A 23,485-nucleotide genomic window follows, 5' to 3' on the forward strand; every position below is an offset into this window, starting at 1 on the left:
AGGAAATTATAGGCCAGTTGCTCTCCTAACAAGTGTCAAGTAAAGACTTTTGGGAAAATGACAACTATGATTTTAGATCTGTTCCTTGTAAATCCCATTTAAGTGACAACCTTACTAAGAAGATTTTTGCCAAAGTCAGCAGCACCACAGATCCAATAAAGTTCCCGGAGAATTAACATGTTTTATAGCTGACTCTGTGTTTCAAAAACCTTGATGAAAAAGTAAGGTCCTTTTTGAGAATTACTTCTCATTGTGAATTAGGCAGTATGAAGTAATGGTATACTTAAAGCCACGAGTTACTCTCTTCTCTAAAATGCTTGTATGCAGTTTTTCCCACAGAAAATCTGGGTTGAGAAATGATGTCAGGTTTTGGGCAATTTTATCTCTACCTGTGGTGATACCGAAATAGATAAAGGGGTCAGGCACCATGTTTCCATGGTACATGTTTACCATCTATCTAAGGTGGACAGGAAGAGATGGGGTAGGATCTGTGCTTGAATTCTCACACGGACTCACCTACAATGATGCACTCACTGCTGCCAGCCATGAACATGGAGGCTGTTTTGGAAGGCAAGTTGAAGTGCCTGGCTGCTAAGAAGGGAGAAAGGCGATCTGAAGGATCTGAGGGAATGCTGCTGGAGGAAAGGGTGGCAGAAGCTGGCTGGGCATGGTTTTCTGTCTCTGATCCAGAGGCTAGTTCTGGGTGTTTTATGATCACCCACTCGTAGCGTTCCACTTCTGGCTGCAGCTGCAGAGGCAGAAAAGGGCAGAGCTGACATTAGTGCACGCACACTACACAGAGTTCTGCTCAGAAAAGAACATTCCAGCACCTCAGCCTCCACCTGCACAGTCAGCAGTAAAGCTTGGCTCAATCCTTCTTTTAGGCCAGATGTTATCCTTGATTCCTTTGCTTTTTAGGTGGTTGAAGAAATGATGCAATAACTCCTGCGTTACCTTACTACATCTCTCTTCTCTAGATCATCTTTCTCTACAACTGCATGAAAGGAGGGTGGAGTCCATTGGGGTAAAGCTCGGCTCCCAGTTAACAAGAGACAGACAAGAGGAAATGGCTGCAAGTTGTGCCTGGGAAGGTTTAAATATTATGAAAATTTCTGCACTGAAATGGTTGTCAGGCACAGGCACAGGCTGCCCAGGGAAGGGGTAGAGTGACTATCTGTGTCAGTTTTGCACACCCTGGTTCTTGATAGTGGGGAGGCCACAGAGGTGGCTTCTGTGAGAAGCTGCTGGAAGTTTCCACCATGCCCAGCAGAGCCAATCCCTGATGTCTCTGAAGATGGACATGCTGCTGGCCAAGGCTGGGCCAGTTAGAAATGGAGGTAACACCTCTGTGATAACCAAGGAGGGGGAAGGAGGCGCTCCAGGTGCTGGAGCTGAGATTCCTCTGCAGGCCGTGGTGAAGCAGATTGTTCCCTGCAGCCTGTGGGGATCCACGGGGGATGCAGAGATCCACCCACAGCCCGTGGGGTCCATGGGGATGCAGATCCACCCACAGCCTGTGGGGGTCCATGGGGATGCAGATCCACCCACAGCCTGTGGGGGTCTGTGGGGATGCAGAGATCCACCCACAGCCTGTGGGGGTCCATGGGGATGCAGAGATCCACCCACAGCCCGTGGGGTCCATGGGGATGCAGATCCACCCACAGCCCGTGTGGGAGGTGCCCAGGCCAGAGCAGGGGGGTACTGGTGGAGGCTGTGAGCCCCTTGCAGACCTGGTGGAGAGAGGGGGCCCTTGCTTCCAGGCTGGAGCAGCCTGTCCTTGGAGGAGTGCACCCCGTGGAAGAGTGACCCACGCTGCAGCAGCTTGGGGAGCACTGTGTGTCTGTGGGAGGGGCTCATGTTGCAGAGGGCTGCAGGGAGCTGCTGCTTGGAACCACAGGGATTGGAACCACACTGCAGAAGTTCATGGAGAACTGACTCATGTGGGAGGGACCCCACAGCATTGCAGGGGAAGGACCCCTCTCCCTGAGCAGTGGAAGAAAACCTGGGCTGATGAACTGACCAAACCCTCCAGGCCCTGTCTCGTTGCACTGTTGGCGGGAAGGAGGGAGGGGTTGGGGGAAAAGGTGTTTTTAAGGGCTTAATTTACTTCTAATTTTCCTGCTCTGGTCTTGTTAATTATAAATTCACTCTATATCTCTAAGTTGAGCCTGTTTTGCCTTTGGAGTGTTTTTTCCCAGTCCTTAACTCATGGACCCTTTGTTAAATTTTCTCTCCTCTGCCCAGCTGTAGCAGGAGAGGGTGAGTGAGCAGATTTCATGGGTGCCTGGCATTTAGTCAGTGTCAAACCACAACACCATCCTTAGAAGTGTTCAAAAAATGTGTGGATGTGGCACTTGGGGACATAGTTTACTCATGAACATGATAGTATTTCTGGGTTGGCAATTGGACTTCATGATCCTAAAGGTCTTTTTCAACTTTGATGATTCTATGATCTTTTTAGAAAATGTTTTGTGCAAGGGGAGAAAAAGAGTCACCACAAAACTTAAAAGTAAAATTTTTGCTCCACATAATCCAGCCTCTTGAAGTGGAAGGGAGGTGATAGCTAAGCAGTACAGTTGTTCTGTCTTGGTACTGGGCAGCAACAACACAATTTTACTCACCCTAAACACAAAGCACTCCCCTGTTCCAAAGAAACTCAGCTTGTTCCCTCCTCGCCGGCGCTCACTCCAGTCAGTGGACAGGTAAGCCCCACAGACCTGGCACAGACAGCACAGTCAGGCTTCCCATTGAAGAAGAAAGTGTGCTAAACCCACTGATACTGACATTTCAGAGAGCAAAACTGCAGGCTTTACTTCAGTTTGAGTTTCAGAGTTTCTACACCAGTGGATTAAAGCAGCACAAGCACTTATATCTAAAGACAGATTTAAGCTGCTTTAAAGCTGTTGGTTACCTCTAAATCCCAAGAGTGTCACAGATTATTTCATACCTCTGATGCCTGAGAAATTTTCTAAACACAATTTTCTAACACAACCTCAGGCACCAAAATATAGATCACTCCAGGCCTGTACAGCCTGACTCCTACTCACTCACTCTGGCAATCACAGCAGCAGAGCTGTCCCAAGTTACAGTATGAGCAGCTCTGCCTGAACACTTTTTAGTCAAACAGTGGCCTTGGTGGCTTTCTTACATTTCAAAGTACAGGTTAAAGCCAGCTCAGCTAAGCAAATGCTGAACTAGCTCAGATATTTAGGGCATCCACTCAAACCACATGGGGGCCTCTAGTCTCCAATAAAGAGAAGCACCCTTTGAGGGCTGAGCTGGTCTCTGCAGTCTTGTGTTTGCACTAGAAGCTTTTGCTACCAGCAACACACATCACTGCCATGTGCACACAGAGGAAACAATGAAGCTCCAAAAGTGGGATGAAGGCATCTGTGCTTATCCCCCCCTAGAAATCAGAAAAACAATTATGATTATGCAGAATTGTTCTACGGTACATTTGCTGTTTGGCCTCCACAAGCATTACAAGCAGAGCTCCTAGGACAAAATTACTGAAGATCAGATTTCTTTTATATAGATAAATCTGTATTTAGATTTAAATGTAAATTCAGATTTAGAATTAAATGTAAATGATCCAGAAGTCCATTTGATGTGATATGCCTGATGGGTATGAGAGGCAGAAAATCAGACGGCAAATTTCCCTCATTCTAAAAGTTTACCATAGACATACGAATAAAGGATGAACAACCCTTTGCAAAACCCCTCCAAATCCATAAGCATGAAAAAAAATCCAAATTTTTCTCCTAGTTTTTGTTTGTTTGTTTGTTTGTTTTGGCTAATATATGGTTTTTTGAGGGGTAAGAAACAAACCATCCTATAAAAAACAGAATCCCTTACAAAGCCAGACTTTTGACAGGTTCCAAAACAGGAAGCAAAAGAATTGTTCCCTCCTCTACCCTTCAGACACCAGGGGCATTCCATAAGCCACTGGCATCTCAACCCAGGCCTGAATGGATATAAACCACATGCAGAACTATGAAATGGCCTGGAGGGTGAGCATTGTGTAGATGTAAGTAAGAGTAGAAATGGGCCTGTTCATGGACAGCCATCCTGCAGAGATATAGTAACTGCAGATGAGGAGAAGGCAGAGGGGCTTAACACCTTCTTTGCCTCAGTCTTTAGTGGGGAGGTGGCTTGTCCCCAGGACAGCTGTGCTCCTGGGCTGGTAGATGGGGTCAGGGAGCAGAATGGGCCCCCTGTTATCCAGGAGGAGGCAGTCAGAGAACTGCTGAGCTGCTTGGATGTTCATAAATCCCTGGGAGCAGATGGGATCCACCCTAGGGTGATGAGGGAGCTGGCAGATGAGTTTGCCAAGCTGCTCTCCATCATTTACCAACAGTCCTGGGTCACTGGTGAGGTTCCAGATGACTGGAAGCTGCCCAGTGTGATGCCCATTCACAACAAGGGTGGGAAGGAGGATTCTGGTAACTAGTACCTCAGTACCCAGTAAGGTAATGGAACAGTTTATACTAAGTGTCACCACACAGCACTTACAGGATGGCCAGGCTAGCAGAGCCAGCCAGCAGGGGTTTAGGAGGAGTAGGGTGTGTCTGACCAACCTCACCTCCTTTTATGGCCAGGTGATCTGCCTGGTGGATGAGGGAAAGGCTGTGGATGTCGTACACCTGGACTCCAGCAAGGCCTTTGGCACTGTGTCCCACAGCGCACTCCTGGAGAAGCTGCAGCCCAGGGCTGGGACAGGAGCACTCTGTGCTGGGCTCAGAACTGGCCGCATGGCAGGGCCAGAGTGGTGGTGAGCAGTGCTGCATCCTGCTGGCAGCCAGGCACCAGGGGTGTCCCTCAGGGCCCTGTGCTGGGGCCAGCCCTGTTCAGTATCTTTATTGATGACATGGATGAGGGGATTGAGATTTTAATTGGTAAATCTGCAGACAACACTAAGCTGGGAGCGCGCATCCATCTGTCGGAAGGTAGGAGGGCTCTGCAGGGAGACCTGAACAGAGCCCACAGGGATGGGCAGAGTCCAGTAGGATGAAGTTTAATCAGCCCAAGTGCCCAGTCCTGCATTTTGGCCACAACAATCCCCTGCAATGTTTTAGTCTGGGCACGGTGTGACTGACAGTGCCCAGTGGAAAGGGACCTGGGGGTCCTGGTTGGCAGCCGGCTGAACGTGAGCCAGCACTGAGCCCTGGGCCAAGAAGGCCAACGGCTCCTGGCCTGGATCAGGAATGGATCATCCTGTACCAACAGCCTGTGGCAGGAATGCTGTGGCCAGCAGGAGCAGGGGGCTCATCCCCCCCTGTACTCAGCACTGGGGAGGCCACAGCTCGAGTGCTGGGTCCAGCTCTGGGCCCTCAGTTTGGGAAGGACATTGAGACGCTTGGGCACGTCCAGAGGGGGCAACGAGGCTGGAGAGGGGCTGGGAACACTGAAGCCTCTGAGGAACCACTGAGGGAGCTGGGGGTGCTCAGCCTGGAGAAAAGGAGACTCAGGGGTGACCTTATCACTCTCTACAGCTTCCTGAAAGGTGCCTGTGCTCAGCTGGGCTCTTTCTCCAGGCAGCACTGACAGAACCAGAGCACACAGTCTCAAGCTGCACCGAGGGAAATACAGGTTGGATATTAGGAAAAAGTTTTTTATGGAAAGAGTGAGAAAGTTCTGGAATGTTCTGCCCAGGGAGGTGGTGGAGTCACCATGCCTGGATATGTTTAAAAAAAGCCTGGACGTGGCACTGGGTGCCAGGGTTTGGTTGAGGTGTTGGGGTTGGGTTGGACTTGATGATCTTTGAGATCTCTCCCAACCCAGTAATTCTGTGTGATTCTATATAGACAGGAATAAAGACCAGAGTAATAAGCAGGAACAAAGGCTGCAGTAACAGCTTAATGTTAGATAAAGAATATTTAAAAGTCATGTACAGTGGCACAGACAACAACACCATTACAGGAAGTTCATGTGTGCCCTCCTTAGAAGGTTCTGGGAAGACTTCTTGGTTAGTTATTAATTTTTTAAACAAGCATGTTGCTGTTTTCACATTATGCTGTCCAATATTGTCACACACAGGAGCAGAAAAAAGGGACATGTGCACTCCTCCTCAGGTTCTCAGAGCTTTTTTGGCTTATTTTTTTCCCAATCAAGAATGAGATGAACTAAGGCTTTTGTTTTCACATCATGTAGTCCAACAGTATTCATACCATTTAAATTCTGCTACTTTCTTTCCTCATATCCTTGAGAAAATGAAAATGTCTTCTATGAATCATAACTTTAGCACAAATCCCACTCTGTCCCTCTGGTTCTGCATTTCAGTCTGTCCAAGAGCAAAATGAGTTACTTTAGTCCATCACCCCACACTATTTGCAAGAGAAAAAGCAGTTAACCAAGACCTGGTTTGCAAGGTCTGCCCAAGAACACAGTCCTATAACCAACAAATAGAATAATTTAAAGCATGGATTCTTAAAAAAACCAAGCCAAAGCTTGCTTATTCATTTTATTATAAACAGCTGTGTGTTGCAGCACAGCATTACAGACTGCCCAAACACCAATTTAATCACTTGTCTTTCGCCTCTCTCACCTCTTTCGCTGTTGTCTTGATGAGGAGCAGAGTTGGTTCGTGTCCCTCGCTGTGGGAATAGAACCTGAAGTGCAGAGCACAACAAAGTGAGCACTCCACTGCCACCAACTGCAGCTCCTTTCCTCCTCAACGTCAGGCACTGCCTCCTTCTCCAACTGGTGCCATGGCAAAAAACCACCTGAAGACTGAGAACATTCCTGCAAATACTTTATACAGTCCATGTAAATAATATAGCTGAGTGTAAGTGAATACTATCAAGCAGTTGCTCTCTACTCAGTCCCCTGTACAGTTTATGCTCTGAAAAATAACTAGAAGCTTACCTAGATGAACTGCAGCCTTTTACAGCATTTTGAATTGAAACAACCTAAAAGATTGTAAAAGCCTAGGACTGACGACCATGTTTGAAGGGCTTTAGGTCCTGAAGGAAATTAATTGAGATGCATTCTCTTTGCTTGCTTTTGCTCTTCCTCACAGGCATATAAGGCTGGGAAAGCAGGTCACTCCCTGCCTCAGTACCTGCGGATGTCAAAGTCATTATTAGGGGCTATAGGGTTATAGTGTTCCGTACCAGGTGCAAGGACAACTCACATCTAGTTTATCTCACTTAAAAAAAAACCCCAATCATTCATAGGTAATTTCCAGTTTCCAGTTCTCTTCTTCCTTGGGTCAGTATGAATGTGGTTATCTATCAAAAGTGCCTGCAGAATCTGTGAACAGATCCAAGTTTGACTTTTCCAATTGATCTTGAACAGTTTAAAATATTATGGCATAGGAAATATCCCAGTCAAATGCTGTAGGCAACAGGAATTTGTCACATTTATATTCCATCCTTAATGATATTCCTCAGATCAAATCCTGACTAAGCATGGGCTTTTTGTCAATCCAGCAAATACTTCCTCAGTTGCTCCTTTCTGCCCTACAGTAGAGAAGAGAGAGGAAGGTTTTCCTTACCTGCTCAGACTACAGCCATGTTCTAAGGTGGTGAAAAGCAGGAGGGGCTGGCAGAGTGCAAACCGCTCTGGGATCCAGGACCAGATATCCCGCATCTCCTTCACACTGACAATTTCTGATTTGAAGTTCTCAGCATGAACTGCCAAGTGCACATTCTGCCTGAGAAATACAACACAAAACACCAAGAAGCAATAATTTAACAAGTTTCAGATTACTGAACTGAAACATGAGAAGACAGCTGAATGCTAACAGACTCCAGGATATAAATTATTGGTCAAAGCTCCAGTCCACAGAGTTAGGTGGTCGTGACCTGGTGAAGGTAATAAACTACTGCAATTTAACATAATCCTCAGAGGCAGAGATCTGGCTTGACTGTATTTTCTATTCCTCTGTATGGCAGCTGTGGCCTGCACCTTTACACACAGAGGACAAAACACTGAGCCACTAAAAATTACCATGGCCTTATATTTGTTGTTTTTAATTCTCTCTGGCACTTGTGTTTAAGCACAGAGAACAGAATACCCAAATAAACAGACAGGATCTGAGAGGAAGGGGTAGCATTTTTTCTGCCTCTGAAGTCCTGCCCATATCGTGTGACTAGAGAATTCCTAAACCCCTCAGAAACTTTAGAGGAATCAGTATTACCAGGGTAAGCAATTTTAATCCAAGGCAAATATTTGAAGCTTTTGAGAAGTTCCACCTCTTGGAAACATATAATTACCAATGACTTCCACTTCATTATGAAACAAACATGTTCCTGGGATCATGGTTACAGATGGAGCCACTGGGAAGGAAATCCCTGTACCCCCCAGAAGGGTCTGATACAGTTAGGATTGATTCATGGCTTTTAAATAGGTAAAAGGTAACAATAATCACCATCTTAACCAGTCTTCATTTCTCAAATTAAACAAGCATGCAAACCTAGAGCATGGGGATTAAATGTTATTTGCTTCCAAGGTCTATGTTAAATGCTTAAAATGCAATGGAGACAGCCAAGGACACAGAATTTACACAACTCACTGAATTACTGGGCAGCCAGGTGTTAAATAAAGCTTTATTCGTTTGCTCTGCATGCAAGGGTTTGGGTGCAAGTATTTGCGTATTTCTGATGGGTTTTTTTGACAATTACACATTTCTTTTCTCTCAGTTTGATGATCATGAAGGGGCCCTCAGTATTGTACATTTGCATGGATCTGGATACCTTAGCTCACTCCCTAAAACATACAAAAGATATAAACTTTTTATTTTTCATGCTCATAGTACCAAAAACTCAGCAGCATTTGCAATGCAGAGCAGTGCCTGCTAGGAGACACTGGGAGCTGCTTTCTGGAATCCACTGTAGGCACCTTGGTGTCAGCATTTTCAATGAAGTGACTATTCATTACTGCTTATTTTAACCAAATGAATGAAATCAATCTTTGCATTGCTACCCTGCATTATTTAATGCAAGGAACTTCTGTGGGCAGCTATTAGGCAAGCTGTAATTATTTATGGGTTTTAATACTTACAGTATCACTGACTAGGGACATTATTTATACTTTTAAACACAGCAATCTGAGGCAAAGGAGAGATCCACTGAAACAAAGTAGGGACTAAGCCTTGAACCTCATGTTCAGAATCTTACTTCAGGTCCCATCGTCTGTGTCCTGGCAGGTCTGCAGCTAAAACTGACATCACTATGGAACAGAGCTGAGAGACTAAGACTTGGTTTCAGCTCAGCAGAAATTAAGATTTTTACTCCCTCCACATTTAAGGAATTAAAAAATATTCAGGGCAGTCAACTGTTTATTAGAATGAATTTCCAGGAGGAAAGCAATGGTGATAAATAGGCTAAGACTTAATAATACAGATTTAAATTTACATCTCAAGCAAGCCTCAGAATTATTTGTGTACCTGGTCTGTACATCTTTCACATTTCTGTGAACTGTTTGGGCAACTAAACTCCAGTTCTTTTTTCTACAAGGCTCTCACTCAGACTATCTTTGCTTTTGTACTTTTTCCTTCTCCTGGCTACTATAACCTGCTGATTTAAAGACTTTACTACCCAAACCCTTCTCGAAGCAGCATTCTGAACACATCTCTTTCAGTACTCTGTACCTTCCCACAACTCTTTAATGCAGCCAGAGTATCAGCTGTTCAAAGAGATCTTTCTGATTTACTAGAAAGAATTTACCACTGTATTAACCATTTAAAACTGTACCAGGCATACAGTTCCTGCCTTTTGACTATCACGGTAAATAATTTTCTATTTAATGGCACCATCTAGTTAAACCAAAGAACATGGTCAAAGAATGTGAAACAAAATGATGTGTTATCTCCCAGTAACAAATCCCAGCTGCAGATGGTTGAGACTGAAACCTGACCCTGTGTTGAGAAGTGGCCACATACAGCTTGCACCTATCAAACCAAACTCCGTGCTGCTGAGCAAAAATATAACTTTTCTGGGGGGAGTTCCAGATTGCAACTAGTTACAAGTATCCAATCTCTATTAATTGCAACTAGTTACAAGAATCTAACCTGTATTAATTCTCTTCATTTTTAACAGTATTTATCTAATGACACTGAAAATCATCTCCTTCACTTTGGTAGTTGCTTTTCAAAGCAGTAAATGAGTGAAAATGAACAGAACACAAGTGGGCTATGAAAAAACCCAAGTGTTTTGGCTTTTATTCACTGAGGAAAATTCAGTTTAGCCTTCACCACTCCACTCTTTTCTGGGTCATCTGTGAAAACATTGTAGTTTGAGAGACCAGTAAATTTGGACAGCATTAAAGTCTACCACTAGGACTGAACAAATTCAGAAGGTCTTACCCTGCATCAGTGTTTTCCTCAGTTACTGGGATTGCTATGACAACCTTCTCTTGATTGCTGATGTTAGAAAGACTTGTTCAACTGCTATTATTCCAAGGAATTAGATTTGAAAACCAGCACAATTACTGTTTAATAAAGCAGCATTTGCTAATTTAATAGGAATGTTGCTTTTGCAGCTATTATCATTAATACTATGTGCTTCAGAGACCTCAAAACTCCCAAAGGTAAAGCCAAGGTTGAGGACCTGCAGTGGCACCTGTCAAAGTGGATGTGCCCTATATTATTGAAAAAATAAAAAATCCCCAACTCCAAAGATTACTCACTGAATGGCACCTTCCTTCTCTACTCTGGCTTGGGTCAAATCTTACAGGAGATGCATTAACCTTGAAATCCATTATAATTTCAGTGAGGGCATAATTGTGTGGTAAAAGGAGATTTCTTTTTCAGTCATAAACAGCTATGTAAGTAATTTGTGATATATAAACCTGAAACTTAATCCTATGTCCAGATCAACGTCAACAGACATCCTGCTCTCCCTAAGTCCCCTCAAATCCAAACTGCTTCCTAGCATAAATCAAGGCTTTCTGCTGCTTTCAGAACAACCTAACTGCAAAAATAATACACAGATGCTGAAGATTTGCTTGACTGGGATTAACAGATTTTTGATTTATCAGAAGTAAAATCCTCAACACAGAAGTTATGGTATGAAACATGCTTTGCTAAGTCTCTTAAGGTGTTCTTTCAAACATGAAAACATGAGGAAGTTAACTCCAGCTTTGATTTTATAAATTAGTACAGATGTTAGTGTGCATCACTCACTAAAGTTAACTCAGGGCACCTGCAGCAAGGCCAGAGGATTCCCAAAGGCATGAATTTAAACCCAAACATCTCTGGTATTTAATACTCACAGGGCAGCCTTTCTCTTTCCAAGTTCTCTGCTTATCAGATATCACAATCCATTCACTGGGTTTCATTCTTTAAGATTTACTTTTCAGGCCAAGACTTGATAAATGACTTCATTAACCATTAATGCTCTACGGCTGAGTAACTCTGACCTCCTTGACACAGAAAAGGAGTCTTGTCTTGGCTCTAAAAAACCCCTACCTACTTAAAAGCAAATATAAACTACTGTGAATAGAGACAGGTCAGTTTTAGGAGTGTGCCTAGTTGGGGTCAGTCCAAAAATTTTCCAATTAACTGCAGAAAGCTTCCAAAGAAGATAAAAAGTTGACTCTATTTCACACCTAATGCAACAGCATATACCAGGTTTGGAGTTGGGATGATACCTAACAGCTCTTCTGAGCCGTTGAGATGTTTAAAAAAAATGACATTTTTTTCTTCCAGAGTAGAAAGGACCATTATTATAAAGGCCTTTTATAGCCATAACCATAATCCCAGCATGAACTTTCTCCATGTACAGTACTCTTTCCCACTCTGGAAAACACAGGTGTATTTATTGCTGTCTGAAGTGCTGTGCCCTTGGGCCCACTACCCCTTCTCTCACAGCTTTGCAGGTGCTATGAACTAACTTTGCAGGAGGGTATTCTGGAGATGTGGCACAGCAATCTGGTGCTCTGATTGCTGGCCTGCTTCTCCTGCCCAATGTTAGCAATATTGACCACCTTGGGAAAAACAACAAGCCAAAGACAGCAGGAATGAGCAAAGTGCAGAAACTCCAGTGTTTTAACCTACCTTTTGGGAGTTGCAAGACTGCATACAGGAGTGGTGCAGTGGAGATGGAATGGACAGAAGGAGAACATACAAAGAGAAAGACAAAAAAGATAGAAAAGATCAGTGACTTCCTACATCCATGACAAAGAGAGTGAAAGGAGCCTGGAGAGAAACAAAGCAAGGTTTGATTTGAGTCATCAAGCACTGAAAAATAATCAGACGGGTTAAAACATTTCTATTCTATTTTCTCCCTGTTTTGTTATGTGATGGGAAAATAAATCATCTTCTCCTTGCACAGGCCAAACACAAGTGGAGAAAAGAACTGACTGGCACCCCATGGAGCACTGGAGAACAGCTCACTTCTCCTGCACCTCCATCTGACCACACTGGGATCCAAACTGAGCCAAACCAAACTCCCAGCAGCCCTGTGCCTGGGGACATTGAGAAATTTCAGTGGCTTTACAAAGGTAGCCAAAAGAGGGTGAAAATGTTTCAGTGACAACTCTGCCTGGCATAGCAGTAACTACTGGCTTTATCTGGGCATATTACTGTATTTTGCCTTGAAAGCATCAATGTTGTGAGAATTTCCCTGCAACATTTAACACAGCAGGAGCTTTTGCAGCATCTGTGGTTGCTTGATGCATGTTTTCTTTTTCTCTGGTTTATTTAAATTATTTATTTATTTTTTTAATTTAAAGCTCTAATTCCAATTTAAACAATATACTCAAGGATATTGCAACTCTCCTTAACTTCCCAAAAGGAAGACACAATGGAGGAGTCAATATTTTGTTACAAGTTTCAAATACAAAGGTCTGAACTGCCTCTAGTGTGACAATCCAGTGGCTAAAGACTTTGAAATATTTGAGACTGACAGGAAAATACTGAAGCTGATTCTAAACCAAGCTGTGAGTCTAAAAAATTAACCCTTGGAAGAGACCAGGGGGAGCTTTACAGGTATGCAGACACATGAAGGAGGTTCAGCTAACATTTATGTCATCTTTTAGGCTGAAATGTACTGAGTATGTATTGCCATGCCATGGAATGGTAACTTTGCAACCACTGTAGCTAACTCAGCAACGCAGCTGGCTGGAAGATCCTACTACATCAGTGGAGATTTAGAGAAAGTGAGACTGTGTGTCTAGGACACCAAATTCCAGATACCACACTCACTGATCCAGGGGACTTTGAGAAGCCACCTCTCTTCAGAGGGCAGTTCATACAACTGTCCAACAGTTCTGAACTTGAGAGTTCAGAAATGGTTGGGAGAAGTTTTCTGCTGTCAGAAGCCTCTGGAAAAACAGAACATGTACTACTTACCTGCACATACATTTGCACTTGCCAAGATGCTATTTTTGTTCAGATTAATATATTGGTGCCTTTTCTATATCCATCAAGAGACCTTTCAGCTAAGCTTTTTATGAGTATGACTTTTACTGTCACATCAGTGCAGAATTTCATTTACTGGTTTCAGAGTTAGTTCTTCCTCCCCTTATTTCTGAGAAGGGCTTGTGATTTTGTAACAGTTTCTTGGATCTGTATAGTCACTCTTCCATGGTACTTTCAAAGTTATTTTTTCTAATAGTACATGAACCTGCCACAAAACAGGTCAACTCCTACCTGTGAGTACTACACTCTTGATTTCCAGGAGGCTTGCAGTTAAATTTATTTAAAAAGTAACCTGAAAATAAGACATATTTCTTCCTTGCTCTGTTAAAACAGCTCTGCAGTCAGGCACAATGTTCTCAGCTGTGACAGTGTCTTACACTAAAGAAACTGCTGAATTCACAGTACTGGGCAGCATCAAATTGACATTTCATACAAATAATATCATATTTAAGAATCAATTTCCACATTTCTTTGGGTATGTTTCTTCCAAGTAATTTATCAGTGCTGGTTTTATCATTGGAGCTGCTGAGAGCTTCCTCTGTGCCTGGTAAAACCAATCAGTGAGCGGTGTTGAATATTGGCTCTTAAACCACTAGAAAGCTGAACATGCCTCTGTGAACACCGATGTTACAAATGAAAAACGCCGGGAATTCTCTCTTTTTCTCTTTTGGCCTGGAGCAGGTCACAAGGGCAGCCCGGCCCCTCCCTGTCTCGGCTGGGCCGGGTGGGCTCTCCGTGGGGCCGGCCCCCCATCGGCTGCCGGCAGGGCCAGGGGAGGCCGCGGGGCCCAGGCCAGGGCTGGAGCATCTGCTGTGACTGAGCCCTGCCCCACCGCCAGCCCCGGCTGAGCTGGGCCCTGCCGGGCCCCGGCAACGGCCCCGGCCCGGCCCGGCCAAGGTTCTGCTGCCGTCGGGAGGAGAAGTCATGGCCCTCCGGCCGTGCTGCTGCTGTGCTCTGGCCTGGCTGCTGAGATCCTGGCCCTGGCCCAGCGCAGCGCGGCCCGGCCCGGCCCAGCCCAGCCCATCCCATCCCATCCCAGCCCGGCCCATCCCAGCCCGGCCCGGCCCATCCCAACCCGGCCCGGCCCAGCCCGGCCCGACCCGACCCGGCCCGGCCCGGCCCGGCCCGGCCCAGCACGGCCCAGCCCAGCCCGGCCCATCCCGGCCCGGCCCATCCCGGCCCGGCCCAGTCACAGTTCTGCCAGCCTCAGGTGAGCACCTGCAGGCCCCGGGTGAGACACTGACTCTTTCAGTGCACAGATGAGACTTGCAAACCTTCAGTCCTCCCTCAGATGAGAGGAAAGGACAGAGTGAGAACATGTAGAAGAACAACACAAAGACACCAAGGTCAGTGAAGAAAGAGTCAAGTCCCAGATGGGAGGGATGAGGAGATGCCTTGATCTTAGGGCTGAAATCCTCTTGTAAAGCTATGGAGAAGGATGTAATTGATACATCAGACTCCTTTTCCCTGGGACTCATTGAAAAATATGGGGAGATGAACCGTTCAAATTGTAGATATGAGCAAAGGCCTCCAAGCTACAGTAACCTGTGGCATTCACATTTTCTGGAAAAATTCCCTCGCCCAGGATTTTTCTCCTGAGAAACTGAGAAGCCTCAGAGAAAAAGGAAAACAATAATTATCTGATTTGCTTCTCCTGTGTTTTGCTCCTTTGGAATGTGTTTGGAGATTGTTGACCCACAGGTGATTGATTCATTGGTTTCTGCTGTGAGTTGTTTTCACTCTTTGGCCAATCAGGGCCAAGCTGTGTTGGGACTCTGGAAAGAGTCATGAGTTTTCATTATTATCTTTTTAGCCTTCTCTAAGTATCTTTTCTGTATGCTTTAGTATAATTTAGTATAGCATTCTTTAATATAATACAATAGTAAGCAGATGTTAAAGTAGCTATGATCCTATGAGAAGCTTGAACAGAGAGACAGGGAAAGAAGAAGAAGACCTCTGTTCCTAGAGATGAAGATGATCTCAGAGATAGATAAAGAAAACCTTTGCTCTTGAACAGCTCATCCTAAAAATAGTACACCATAAACACAGCTGTGGGAAAAGCTGTGAAAAATGGGAAGGACTTCACCATCGCAGATTTTCTGGGTGGCTGCTGTTCATGGAAATTAAAAGCCACGAGAGAACTGTTTTCTTGTGGAGAAGTCTCCATAAATTGACAAGAGGGACTCCTCTACCTAAGTGAACTGAAGAAAGACTATTCTAGAAGTGATAAACTGAATTGTTTCTGTATGTTGTGAGTGGGAAATAAAAGGTTGTAGGGGGGAAGATAAGTGTTCTAATGGTTTTATTCTGATTCTTATTATTCTTTCTTTTAGTTACTGTTAATAAAGCTTTCTTTACACCCTTTTGAAGCTCTGAGTCTTCTCTGCCTTCCTCCTAATCCTACCTCACAGCAGGAAATAAGTATATTATAGTGGGTGCACTAGCATTTAGCCAGCACTAGACACATTACATTAATTGGTGTGTTGGTCAGGAAATCTCAAACTGGCAAACCAAAACCACTACACCAACTTTGCTAAAATGCCTTTTAGTTTGGAAACTGCTTATGAAACACACTTTTGAGATATGATACTTGTAATTAATGTATACCCATATAAATTCATAATTGAGCAAACTACAAGAAACTTCTGTTCCTCTTGTATCATAGTACTTAATTTTAAGTTCCCATTACAATCCCAGCAACAGTTGATTTTGGAGCTGCTGAGTTTTTCTGCAGAGAAAGTGCATCAGCAGACACCAGCATGCACCAGTGGAACTTCCCCACCAGTCAGCCAGGACTGCTCCCCACACTGGGAAAATTCAGGAGATTGCTCAGGTTACCTGTGCTGAGCCCTACCTTTTCTGTTTGACCGTGATGCCCTTCTGCTGCAAAGCCTTCTCATTGGCCATCTGCAGGAGCTGGATCTCCTTCCGAGAGAACAGGCGGATAGCAAAGGCTTTTTCCAGCAGCCTCTCCGGGGACACCGACTTGGCGATATCCCTCACAAAGGCTCGGATGTCCTGCTGGATGCTGTCAGACTCCATGGGCTGCCCAGCTCTGACTTTGTGAAAGAATTTCAGAAGAGCCAGCGCAACACGATAGAGAACTTTGTACCCCTCCACCAGGAAGACGTCAAAGATGCGCGCAACGTACACCATGGGGAGCTCTCCGAAGAGCCACCGCTGCCAGTCTGAGTACACCTCCAGCACGTCCTCGGACACTGCCACCATCAGCTTGTGGGCTGCCTGGCAGTACTTGTTCACCAGGTCCCCGAAGGTCATGCAGGAGGACTCAAAGGCCAGGAAGGTCTGGTCGATGAGCCGCTTGGATGGGTCATTGCAGGCCAGGATGCGACAGACCTGCTCGAAGCACTCGGCCTCGTCCTTGCTGTAGTGCAGGAGCAGCGCGGTCACCGAGGGCAGCGCCGGGCAGAACGAGATGTCCGGGAACTGATTGGCGACGCACAGGATGATCTTCCTGACGGCCCCGACGCCCTCCGCGTTCAGGCAGTACGTGGGGATCAGGCTGTCGTCCACGAACTCTGGCAGGGGGAGGGAGCTGCTGTTGCGTTTTCCAACGATCTTCCCCACGATGTCCCGGTACACGTTTGCATCTGGGGTCACTGTACGGCATGGGATGTTGCTGATGAGTTTGTGGTACACTTTGGCTCTCAGAGAGTGGTTTTTGGCCCAATAGCCCTGCCGGGCGAGCTGCTTGAGCTCATGTAAGTCTGTGCAGGTGAGCTCTTTTGTGTCCTGGCTCTGGGCACTCACATCCATTTTGTCCCAGTCCACAAAGCGGCTGTACTCATCCATGGCTCCAGGAGAAGCAAATCACATAAATCATGAAAACTGAGACTTTAGTAAGTCATCGATGGACTCTTGGATTTTTCTGCAAAAGGGAAGTAAAAAACCAGACATCTGAGTAACAGATAATGTCTTATTTTCTTTATGAACCCAGACCTGTGCATACTTGTTCCTGCAATGGCAAAACTGTTTTCTAAAGTAAAGAAAGTTAAAGATGCCTTTTTATTTTTAAGCCAAACTTTTCTTCCATTCTGTCAGTAACTCCTACTGCAGTAATTGATCAAAGGCCAGCCAAGACGCTGATCCTGAGGACATCTCTCCAAGAAATTAATTTCCCTAACTGAAAGTCCAAGCTGAGGCATGGACCTTTACATTAACATCCTACTTAAGTGAACAGAAGACTCCCATTGCAAAAAAAATATTGAAAAGTATGTTCAATTTGCAATCTCTCTTTCCAATTCTCTGGGGAAGTATAAAGTGAAACTTATACTAGAAGGATGCAGTCTCATAGGTAGTGTATGCTGTTCTCAGACAGTGTGGCCACTGAGGAGATACACGGTGCTCCTACTAACCACAGCCACGTCCTCTAAGTAATTTCTTTGTAATAGCACTTGTGTGACCACATAGTCACCGAGATTAGCTTGTTAATCTGGTACAATTTTCTTCTTCCATTGGATAAGATTTCTTCATGGAAAGAGTGGTCAGACATTGGAACAGGCTGCCCAGGGAGGTGGTGGAATCACTGTCCCTCAACAATGTTCAAGAAGCATCCCTGGAAGCATTCAAGAAATGATGGGATGTAACACGTAGTGCTCTGATCTAGTTGACAAGGTGGTGATTGGTCAAAGGTTGTACTCAATCTTGGAGGTCTTTTCCAACTTTAATGACAGTGTGCAGCTGTACAGTCAGCCAGATCATTGCTAGTGCCAGAAGAGAGACTTGTGCAGGACAAGAACTCTGCTTCCAGACTGCAGCACAGGGTCAAGTCATTTTCAAACACCTTCATTAAAGCACTTAGATTTCCTAAGTGCTGCTCTGGATGCTGGCCATGCCCTGTGACAGGGACACACAACAGCTCTCCCATTGGAGATGCCACAGAAACCTTTGTGACAGCACCAGGAGCTGAAACATCAGGTTCTGGCCTCTAGTGCCTTGTGCCAGGTTTACCTGATCTACCTGCTGGCTCCAGGTTCAAACACACCTGTGTCTCAGCAGAGAGCATGGCTGTCACCACTAAAGCCTATATCCAAACCAGCTTTAATCAGCCAGTGCAAAGCCAGAAGGGGATGCACAATAACCTCCACTATTGCAGCAGCTCTGCTGAGTGCTGGAACCTCTGCCCATGTGCCCTCAGTGTCCAACTGAAGCTGCAAACACGGCTGTGGAAGCCGCACACTCTGCAAAGGCAGACAATCCCTATAAAATCCAACAGGCCCATAAAACTGTTCTGTCCAATTAAGATGTTACATAGCAAGGTTAAAGCAATGAAAATATTTACTGAAAGGCCTCCAAAGAACTCTTAGCCATTCCAGTATTGATAGACTGAAAAACACATAGAACTTGACCTTTATTGGCATGGTCTTCCATTCTGGAGGCCTTTGAGCCTATAAGGGAACTTCTAATGCCCTGGAAGAATCTGCCACAGGCTTTGAGAATGCCTCACTGCTTAGGGTGAGACAAAAAGGTTTTTTCCCATGGTGCTCTGCAGCACTATCCTAATTTACCTCAGTTTTCTATAGGTCATTGCCCTCTGCCCTGCCCTTGAAATGCCCCTGACCCCATACTTAACCCAGGACACTGCATTGCTTCGTTGTCTTCTGTCCCTGGACTCCTCCAGCATGACCCTACAATAAGCCTTGCTGGAACTCTATACAGACACCTTTTCCATCTTTTTTTGCTGACCTATCTGTGGTGTGAGTGTGGACTGAGGAACTGTCTGTGCCTGCCTGAGCAGCTTTCTCAGAAGATGCTTTCAGGAAGGTAGCAGCAAACACCATCAATTTTCCATGCTGCTACATTCCGTAAATCAGGTGCTTTAAAATTATTTGAAGCTCTTAAGGAAGATACACCATCAAGATGAGATCTCATCCTCATAGCTGCACCTTTGGAAAAGAAATCAAACATTTTGCCTGAAGCAGCCATAGCAGCCAATCCAGACAGTTCTAGATTCTGAGTGAATGCTAACCAGGGTATTTTGGAATCACATGCTGAAAGTCCCAAATTTAACTCCTCTTTTAAAAGTTTGGCAGCAGCATGCAGGAGCCTTTCAGAGAACGCTTTTGGATGGCTCTTCTCTACCATATTTAATTCAGGGCTTTTTTATAAAAAGAAGACTGGTTTTAGATCATCATTCTTACAGTGTAAGAGCGATACAGAAATGCTCACCATTTCTTTTTGTTGCATTCTTCCACATCTAAAGCCAATTCTCAGGCTGTAATTAAAGGAGGCAACACATAGTCCTGACTCCTGTTCTGAAAGTGAGATATCTTACAGGGTTCAGCTGTGGGGTCTCCGTGAGAGCTCAGCATGTGTTTCCTGCAGATCCGGTAACAGCAGGACACCCGTCCATCGCAGAGCCAATGTCAGCTCCAGGGAAGTAAACATTTTTCAGTAATTCTCCACCTGGGAATCACAGAAACATTCCTTTTTAATTCAAATCCTAAAATAACGTCCTTTTGTAGAAGAGAAATTTAATCCTACTTTGCAGTGGCAAAAGCATGGGAAGATGAACCATTCTGTTCCTGGACATTTCAGCATAGAAACTATCCCTGCCTTGTGCTCGCTGGTGTCTCCAGCATGCTACCTTCTGCCATCATCCCTTGGGAGCTCCTTAGATTTGTATTAGGGAGGGTTAAGTAAAATGTTCATCATGCAAGACAACTTCTAAGACGCCCAGATTCATTTTGGCTTTTTCTTTTTTCCCCTGTAAACCTTCTTCTCCTGTCTTATTTCTTAAGATACACAGGCATACTTAGAGGCTGCATCAAACAGACATTTTTCACTCTAGCAATTATTGCCCATTCCAGGAACTAATGACTTTCATTAATGTGTGCTCTTGAAGCTCATTGAAATCAGTGGCAGTCAGACTGCCAGAAGTTTTAATTTGAGCTCACACTTTGATACATTTTTTGGCTGGGATAAATCTGTGGGGTCTGCAAGTAGGTCTGGCTGCTTATACTTTTCACAGGTCTAGATGTTGCAATAAAAAGTGACAGCAAAGCAATTGGGCATTGTCAGGGCTGCCAGAGCATGACCAGCTCTTAACTGTGCTTGCAAAACCAACAGAACTTGTGTGCTCCAGTGTAATGGTGCATAGCTCCTGATACCTTGCCAGCAGCTACTGTAAGCCAGCAGGCCTCAGACAGGGAGGATTTACTTGCCACAGAAGAGCCCAAGAAATCTCAGGAAAATTCCAGCCAGCCTTCAAGTCCTCCTCAACCCTTTCTGAATTGTCCTCCCCCTCTCCTGTGAGGCAAGTTCTCTCTCTTCTGGTAAAGGGCAATGTTTAACTTTGGGCTGCTGGGAAGAGGAGACAGAAGATGTCACCCTCAGCAGTCAAGAGCCAGTGAGTCAGGGCTGTCTCCTGCCCACCCCTCCCACCACAAGGAAATGAGCAGGCAGTACAGACTTGTATTTGGAGGGAGGCTGGAGTTTCAGTTAGGGGTAAAACTAGAGGATGGCTGTGTGAGAGTGCAGTTGTGCCACAAAGTCCCATACTCACCTGAATTACCTTGCTTACCTCTCATATAAAGGAAGGTAAGACAGGCAGAAGAGAAAAAACCATTTCAGAATAAAATGTAGATATACAGATATGGCTATAGGCAGGCAGAGACTCATTTACTGCCTCTTATTGCAGCAAACCACTTTCCCTCCTGCTTTAGAGAAGTCAACATCATGTTATGGTAAATGTCCCCTAACTGGAGACAGGGACAACAGGATGGGTGAGTGCCTGAACAGCACAGAACTGAAATGCACTCCAGTATGAGTCGGCATAGAATGATAAGGGCATTGGATAAAGTAGCAAAAAGAAAAAAAAAAAAAAAAAAGGCATTATTTGTAACAACCATAGAAACACAGAACATTCTGGGTTGGAAGGGACTTTAAAGCTCATCTCATTCCACCCCTTGCCATGGGCAGGGACACCTTCCACTATGCCAGGCTGCTTGCTTCAAGCCCTGTCCAACCCTTCCATGGATCCAGGGGCAGCTACAGCTTCTCTGAGCAGCCACAAAACTTTCAAGTTCTGTACTAAGAGTAAGCAGTCATTATCCTTTCTAATCAGACTGACTTTAAAAAAAAGCAGGAATTAACATAGAAGAACAGAACCAGGAGAAAGAGCTTTCTTCTTAGTACCTACCCTGCAACTGTAGATTGTTAAATGTATTAGTTTTTAACTGAGCTCTTCAGATAAGTGCAATATAAAAAAAAAAAAAAAGGCAATACCCAAGTGAGAAGTAGAACCAGAAAAATGCATACTGAGGATCTGCCAACAATGGCTGCAGCACAGGCAAAAGCTTTTTCAAGATTAAGTTTAAACTCTGAAGCAGGCAAGCAACCATTACAATTTAAACTCAAGCAAAGACCACAGCAACCTGCATGATTTTAAGTCAGTGACTGAATTTTCAGGAAATATTTAGCTTGCTATTCTAGCCACATTTTCCATTTCATTCCCTTAGCTCTCCCCATTGTCTTTTGGCTGCTTTCAGAAGACTGCTGAAAACTGTCTGAATGTGTATAAAACACACAGCAGTGAAGCCAAGTGTGACAGGGAAATTCCCATACTGTCTACAAAGAAAATTCTAAGGAAGTGTTTAAAAAATATCAGAAAAAAAAGATTTGAATTATTACTTACTTTCAGTATGGGGAATATAAGCTTACAATTTTACTAAAGATAACATGGCTGAGGGGAAGTTCAACAATTTTATTATTTAGAATAATTATCTTATTATTAAAGGGGTTTGTTTGTTTTTTCTTTACAAATGCAGGAACTAGCAAACTGAAATATCTGAACTAAAACGAACTCAGAGGGCAATTATTTCTTTCAAAGTGAGAGCACATAAAATACTCTACAATAATGACATATTCACAGTCTAAACTTCTTAGAAATAATTCCAACTTTGGCTGAAGCCTCCAATTACATTATTTGATATTGCTTTTAATAAACATAAGAGAGTGTCCTAAAAACCCAAGCAATGATTAATCAGGAGATCCTGGTTCCCCATTCCATTTAGGTATTCTTGCAACTTTGTATTCTGAAAGTCTGCTTACAGCTTAAAAGATTATTAAAACGCTTATTTTAACCCAGTGTAGTTGCTCTATAACAGGAACTACCAAATTTGAAAATTACATTTTTCATCTCATGCATGAGCACTTACACCACCTTGGATTTAGCTCTTTGCTAAGTACAGATACAGTTAGGTACTGACAACCAACATTTTGGCAGACATTTTTTTAAGGTTCTAATAGAAAGCCATTTTTCCTTTTTGCTGCCCTTCAAATCAAGAGTAACATAATCCTCCAGACCTGCTGCGTATCCTTTGGTGTTTATATTTCTGACCAGTGTTGTAGGCATGGAAAAGACTCAAATTTATTCTTTTTCATAATCTTGTGCAACTAATCCAAGCAGAAGGCACATGAAGAGATAATGAGAACTGCTTCCTCAAGACTGCTTGCTACTAGTCCTTTTTCCAGTAAGAGGAAATTAACCCCAAAGTCTGAGATGAATTCCATTCTTGAGGGGTACTCAATCACCTCTGAGATGTTTGCTTCATAAAGAGAAGTCTGACAGAAGCACAAAGCAACTCAGCAAGGTAGTAATAACTGCAGAACAAAAGCCAAGTGGCAGGCAGCTTTTCTCTCCTGCCCCAGTAATTCAGTGCATCCTGCAGCTTTCCCAATGCTGGACTTACAGCAGCACCCTTGACATCCCTGCTACATGGATTTGGGAACAAGACTGGACATCACTGTTCCCCCTGCACCCAAACACCTCCTGATCACAAGTACTGTACAGCACCAACAGTAACTTTGCCTCCCCTCCCTGGTGCAGATGTGTCACAGACATCTTTTCATAAAAATCCTTTCTTTAGGATTTTTCCCTCTTCTGGAAAGCTGAGGCCCCAGAAAGAGAATGTAAACAATGGTTGTCTGCTGCTGTGGAATGTAACAGGTGCACCTGTGATTGGCCCATGTGCCATGTTTACAATTAAGGGCCAATCAAAGACCAAGCTCTCTCTGGGACAGAATCAAAGAGAGCTCTCTTGTTTATTCATTCCTATTCTATTCTTAGCATAGCAAGCTTCTGAACTTTTCTCTCTATTC

At 44.4% G+C, this 23,485-nt stretch overlaps 1 protein-coding gene across 3 annotated transcripts in view; it reads right to left on the minus strand.

The window, feature by feature from the left end:
• The window catches only part of TBC1D24 (TBC1 domain family member 24), a 35,200-nt gene that overhangs the window by 3,555 nt on the left and 8,160 nt on the right, over positions 1-23,485 (minus strand). Inside the window, exons 2-8 of one of the 3 annotated variants that reach the window (XM_054271244.1) lie at positions 19,659-19,789; positions 16,218-17,252; positions 11,999-12,016; positions 7,496-7,654; positions 6,545-6,608; positions 2,622-2,717; positions 517-748 (exon numbers count right to left, since the gene is read on the minus strand). In XM_054271244.1, the coding sequence (XP_054127219.1) occupies positions 517-748; positions 2,622-2,717; positions 6,545-6,608; positions 7,496-7,654; positions 11,999-12,016; positions 16,218-17,176 (1,528 nt within the window). In that variant the 5' untranslated portion in view covers positions 17,177-17,252; positions 19,659-19,789. Of the gene's footprint in view, positions 1-516; positions 749-2,621; positions 2,718-6,544; positions 6,609-7,495; positions 7,655-11,998; positions 12,017-16,217; positions 17,253-19,552; positions 19,790-23,485 lie in introns of all 3 variants that reach the window. The other 2 variants (XM_054271243.1, XM_054271245.1) reach the window with 2 other exon arrangements.

This window comes from Melozone crissalis, unplaced genomic scaffold, assembly GCF_028551555.1.
Source record: "Melozone crissalis strain CALT ecotype California unplaced genomic scaffold, PUWL_Pcris_2 ptg000012l_1, whole genome shotgun sequence".
Taxonomy (NCBI): Eukaryota; Metazoa; Chordata; class Aves; order Passeriformes; family Passerellidae; genus Melozone; species Melozone crissalis.